The sequence below is a fragment of the Pogona vitticeps genome, chromosome 9 (assembly GCF_051106095.1).
Source record: "Pogona vitticeps strain Pit_001003342236 chromosome 9, PviZW2.1, whole genome shotgun sequence".
Lineage (NCBI taxonomy): Eukaryota > Metazoa > Chordata > Lepidosauria > Squamata > Agamidae > Pogona > Pogona vitticeps.
This window is the reverse complement of record NC_135791.1, coordinates 8,047,380-8,053,171: the sequence shown is the minus strand read 5'-3', so window position 1 is coordinate 8,053,171 and position 5,792 is coordinate 8,047,380. Positions and strand designations below refer to the sequence as shown.

At 43.2% G+C, this 5,792-nt stretch overlaps 1 protein-coding gene across 1 annotated transcript; it reads right to left on the bottom strand.

The window, feature by feature from the left end:
• Positions 1-1,036: 1,036 nt before the first annotated feature.
• SFN (stratifin) lies at positions 1,037-2,712 on the bottom strand. Its single transcript, XM_020806939.3, has one exon. The coding sequence runs from the start codon at positions 2,475-2,477 to the stop codon at positions 1,737-1,739; it is 741 nt and encodes a 246-aa protein (XP_020662598.1). The 5' UTR covers positions 2,478-2,712; the 3' UTR covers positions 1,037-1,736.
• Between the last annotated feature and the right edge of the window lie 3,080 nt (positions 2,713-5,792).

Here is a 5,792-nt window from a genome sequence, read left to right as displayed (position 1 = left end):
CATTTTAATTTCTGAAAAACTGCAGAGGCCTTGTGCACCATAAGGTTGTGCCACAGGATTTAAGCCATTGGCTGTCTCCTGGCTATGCTGATCAGGAGCAGCCGTCCAGGATCTGAGAAAGGATTCTTTCCCATCCTTACCCAGACTTGCTGGGGACTGAGTAAAGGAGCGCCAGCAATCCAGATATATGCTTGGCTTTCAACCTTCCATGTGGAGTAACAGAGTCACAAAATTATGGAGTTGGAAGGGGCCAATAAGGCCATCAAGTCCAACCCTGTGCTCAGTGCAGGGATCCAAATCAAAGGAGTTCTGATGGATGGTTGTCTAATTTCCTCTTGAAGGCTTCCAGAAGAGAACTGGTTGTATCCTTGGCCATACCGTTATGTTCTTTTGGGAGAAGCAATAGCCAGGCTGTTATTACACAGGGGAACCAAACAGCTTCCAAAATGCACACACCCTCCCACCAGTGTTATGTAGCAGAGTGTGGTTCCTTAGCAGAGAGATTGTTACGGAAAGTGTCCCCAAGGCCTGCTGATCAAAAAAGTCTTAGTGGTATTTTTTTCTGTCTCCTCTGACTCTCGACAGATGGGTAATCACTTGAGACACAGAAAAAAAAGCAAGCATCTGCTATTCTCCTGGGCAGCTACCTGGCCACCTCCCTTTCCCACCCCAGATCAAAGCCATTCCTTCCCTAACAGCTTCTCCTTTGGGCTGTTCGGCTGCTCCACCCTTACCTCTCACTTTCATAGAGAAAGCCTAGCCACCTCTTCAGGTTAAGCCACTCTTGCTTCAGACATAACCTTTCCCCCACCTGTGGCGTTCACAGGAGTGGCTCAGATCTCAGATGAGCAGAGAAAGCTGCTTAGCATGCATCAACCTGCTCTCTGTGCTCCTTGCTTAGACACGTGCATTTTCAGAATCTCCTGTTCCCATCCTAAAGCATGCCAGTGAGTGGGCTCAAGGTATTACATCCCCCTCCCTACATCCTTCTGCCCTGGAAAACCGAAAATGAAACTGAAGACCACAGCTACAGAAGGCAAGCATGAAAAGTCAAGTTTTATTGGGGAAGAATACTGTAGCAAGCCAGCTCGATAACACCACAATAACAAAGAGGACCCTCTTGAGACTGTTATTCCTAACCCACTCAGAAGAATTCCTCTGCCCCAGTCAAAGACCCACAGCTGCCATCTTCTTGCCTTGAATGAGAAAACCCCGAAGAATAATAATAAAAAAGAGGTCCTATAGGAAGCAAAGACAACTGCTCTTGCTTAACTGTTTAGCTCCTATTTTGCTATCTTGGTCATTCAAAACGCAATTTAAATTTTCTGGTTTTTCATTTTTTTACTTCTGAGGTTGGCAGGTGTGTGAGCAATTAAAAAGTAATACATATATATATATAGATATAAAATTCAGTCCTCCGTGAAAAGTCAGTAAGAGCGTTGTGTTAACTGGACGCAGTACCAAAGCAAGAGCTCGAGGCTATGGCGGAAGGGTCACATACCAGGAAGAACCGGGTGCAGGGGCAGCGGTAAACCCCCAAGGCTGCCACACGAGGAGGGCTGGGTAGACGCTTGAGTCCCATGCATATGAATCAGTCCCCTTTTGCTGTCAAAATCCAACTGGAATTTCAGGAACTGGAGACACATCTTATAAAAACAGGATGGGTAGGGAGAAGGAGACAAAAGAGAGAGAGAGAGGGACACAGGAGTTACCATGATTTTGGAGATCTGAAAAGTTCAGTTCTTTGGCTCTTCGCCAGCCTCTCCCGCTTCTTCTCCCGAGCACTCTGCCGTCCATAATGTGAGGTTGTCTCTGAGAAGCTGCATGATGAGGGTGCTGTCTTTGTAGGAGTCTTCGCTGAGTGTATGGAGGTCTGCCATGGCCTCGTCAAAGGTCGTCTTGGCCAGCTTGATGGCCTCCTCTGGAGCGTTGGCGATTTCGTAGTGGAAGACGGAGAAGTTGAGGGCAAGGCCGAGACGGATGGGGTTTGTGGGTTGCATATCCTTCTTGCTGATGTCCATCGCCTCCTGGTAAGCTTTCCGGGCGTTGTCGATGATCTGCTTGCGATCATCCCCAGAGGCCACCTCAGCCAGGTAGCGGAAGTAGTCGCCCTTCATCTTCAAATAGAACACTTTGCTCTCTGGGTCGCCGGCTTTCGGGATGAGATATTTGTCCAGCAGACCCAAGACAATGTTGCAGACGCCCTTCAGCTCTTTCTCAATCTTCTCCCGATATTCGTTGACCAGCTGAGCTTTGTCATCCCCTTCTTCGGTCTTGTGTTCGATGCTGGAGATGACTCGCCAGGCAGACCTCTGACAGCCCACCACGTTCTTGTAGGCAACAGAAAGCAGGTTGCGCTCTTCGTTGGAGAGTTCAGCCCCATCTTCCACCACGGTTTTCATGAAATCTGCCATGTCCTCGTAACGCTCGGCCTGTTCGGCCAGCTTGGCTTTCTGCACTTGGTGGTTCCTTGCCATCCTGAAGATAGTGGAAGGGATTGCTGGGCAGGAGGCTAGCTTCAAGATGGATCAGGCAGCTGCTTGAAGAGCTGTCAGAGTCTTTGCTGGGTTCAGCTGCTGGGATCGGCTTTTGGCTTGGCTTCTCAGCCTGGAGCAAGAACAAGGCGTGGTAAAGAAGCTCTCAACGATCCCTTCCCCCACTTCCCTTTCATGCAGCCTCTCCTTAAAAGGAAAGCTGCAGTGATTCACCTGGAGCAAAAAGAGTGAGTGAATGAATGCATACCTGCTGAGGATATGGAAATGCAGCCAGCTCTCAGGTCTCTTCAGTGAGAGGTCCTAGCAAAGTGTTCGTCAAAAAAAAGTGGGCCGAAGAACATGAACTTGAGGGAGAGTTTCCGTTCCCCCTTCAGGGGGCAGCGCGCACAAGACATCTTGCCTAACTTGACTGCTATAGCTGGTCCTATTCTATGATACCTTTCCAGTTTTATGGTTCTAGTAGCCCAATGAAATCTCAAGATGTGAAATTGTCTTGCCTTTTAAACATGGAACCAGGTTATACAATCAGCAATTTGAGAGGTCAAGAATTTCCTGCAGAGGGTCTGCATGTTTGAATAATCTTTTTTAAAAAAAATAGTTTTGTAAACTAACATGTTAGGGAGGAAATTTCAGCCTGGCCTTTTAACCCTGTTGAGAGGGGTAAGACCATAAGTACACTAACCAAGAAAACTTTTATCAATTGATTGTGCTGATCATCAAACAATGCAATCCTAGACATGTCTGTTCAGACATTAAACTATTGTTGAGTTTAATTACACTTACTCCTAGCTATGTGGCTAAAAGACTGATGTCTTGATTTTTTTTCATTCTTTTCCTTGTGGAGGAAGGTAGCTTTCCTAGTACCTGACTATCATCCAGTATCCTGTTTCCCAGAGGAGACAGCTAAATATTTCTGGATAGTTCATAATCAGAAAATGAAGGTATAAGCTCTCTCTGATGTTTGGCCCCGATACATCCCTTCTCAATGCTTAGTCACCTTGATCGATAGATACCGATGGATTTATCCTTCATAAATTTGCCTAATAATTAAGGACTGTGGGTGACTATTAATAGAGATGCTTGGTAATTTTGTTCCACTTCCTTTTATTAGCAAAATAATCAGTTCTCAAACTCATACATGGATTAGAATGTCGTTCACTTTTTAGTTTTTATAATTTGCCAAAACTTGTAACATGTGTTTGTCTCAAAAATGGCCTAAAAGAGGTATAAAATTGCACATAACTATAGCCAAAAAGTTATTTCCCTTCACATGATTCTAACCTCACCATAATGTCTAGAAACAGCTTCCTCTACATCTACCTACATACATCTGCCTTGGTATTAATTGACAAAGAAGCAGATTTCTCCACCTATATATACCACAATATAACCAATATTTCAGATGTTCACAATAGGTCTTAATTATGCCCTTAAATGTCACCCTTCCCCCCCTTAATCACTTGGTTTCTACCATCTACCATGTACTCGGTGTATATGATCCTGTGCCTAACTCTTGTGCTCTATAGGTGTGAGAAAGTAGATTGTAATCTATGAAAGCTCACACTAAAACGAATCTCTTAGGTGCCACAATAATTTTGTTCTTTCTTTTCTTTTATATATTAAAATGCATATTTTATGTTGAAATGCACACAGACATGTGGGTTTTAGGATAATATGTGTACAGAATGAATATTTTAGGATAAAAGACATACCGAAGTGCGTATTTTAAGATAAAATATATGCAAAAGTTATGCAGATCTTTGTGCGGACAGAGGCAAAACCGGGATGCATCCAACGCAGGAATGAATTCATGTGGAACTGCCCGTGACGGGCAAAAGACGGAGTGAATGAAACTATTTTTTTCAGAAGCCATTTTCCACCACAAAATATATCGATGACTGTGCAAGCTAAATAGGCTACAGATTGGTGCAAAACTGGGCAAAATGCCAAAGGGAGCAGAGCTAAAGGAAGAGGGATGTGATAAAAGAGGTTAGTTTGCTTTGTGTGTGTGTATCTACTGTACTTAGTTGTGGTTATGTTCTGTAAGTTTGTTATGGTGAGTTAATTTTTTAAAAGTTTTTATTTATCTAAAACATAAACATAAAATACACAAATCACAATACAATATAACTGTGTTCCCCATCACCGTAGATGGGACCTCTTGCTATAATCTTCTTCCTCTATTTCTATTCTTCCTCCTCTTATTGTCCTCTTCTCCAGAACTGTGTGGATTCTTGATTTGGCGCTTTCCCCTTTCCTCTTGTTAATATATATTCCAAGAATCTGCCCCATATTTCATAAAAACTATTCTTTTTCAACTCTCCTTTCTTAACCTTTAAATTACAAGTTAATTTATCATTTAGAGCTGTATTCCATATCTCACTATACCATTCATCCATTTGAAATTCAGATTTTGATTTCCATTGCCTAGCTATTATTAATCTCGCTGCTGTTAATAAATTAGTTATCAATTATCAGTTCTTTAATCATCTTATCATATTCCACATTCTCAAATATTGATAACAAAGCGATCTCCGGATTCAATGGTGAGTTAATGTTAATAGGAAAAAGGATTTTAATCTTAAAACAGTTCTTCATGCTGAACCTCCCCCCCCTTAAAATTCCCCTTGTACCTTCAAGTGTCTATTATAAAATGTTTTTTTTTAAATGTTGAGAGTTATGATTCCCCCCCTTCTCCTGGTGTGCTTGAGGCAGCTCAAACACAAGGGGGCTTTCTGAGCAAAAAAGCATTTTCATAAAACCACTTCATAATGGGGGGGGGGCACTGGATGGCCCCAGAGGCTCAACTCTCTTAATTCAAAGTCCGTGGTTTCCCCCACCCAATTCACTGAGGCTGAGAAACAAAGGTATTCGACCACGCTGTCTTCATTTATAGTTCTGTTTAGGCTCGGATTTGAAGGCAAAGGCCTCCATCAGCCTGTAGCCCAGAGAGACACATTTAGTATAATCAGCCAAAACTGTTACAGGCATTAAGAGTTTCAAGGGCACGGACGTGGTTGGCTGGAGGATTTTTTTTTTAAGCCTCCAAAATGTGCTTGCCACACCTAATTGCTTTAATCACTTCTTTAACGTACGGGGGAAAGTGGACTCCTCGCTTGAGAGGTGTGTACAGATTCCTGTCTTTCACGCTTGATGATTACAAACCCCAATGGTTCATGTGTGTGAATCAGCTATGACTGATCACCTACTGCAGACAATGGCTTTGAGACGCATCCTAAAGAAGCCGCCTTATGCAGATTCTTTGCCCGCGTTGTCATTGTGTGGTCCTCTGTTGCC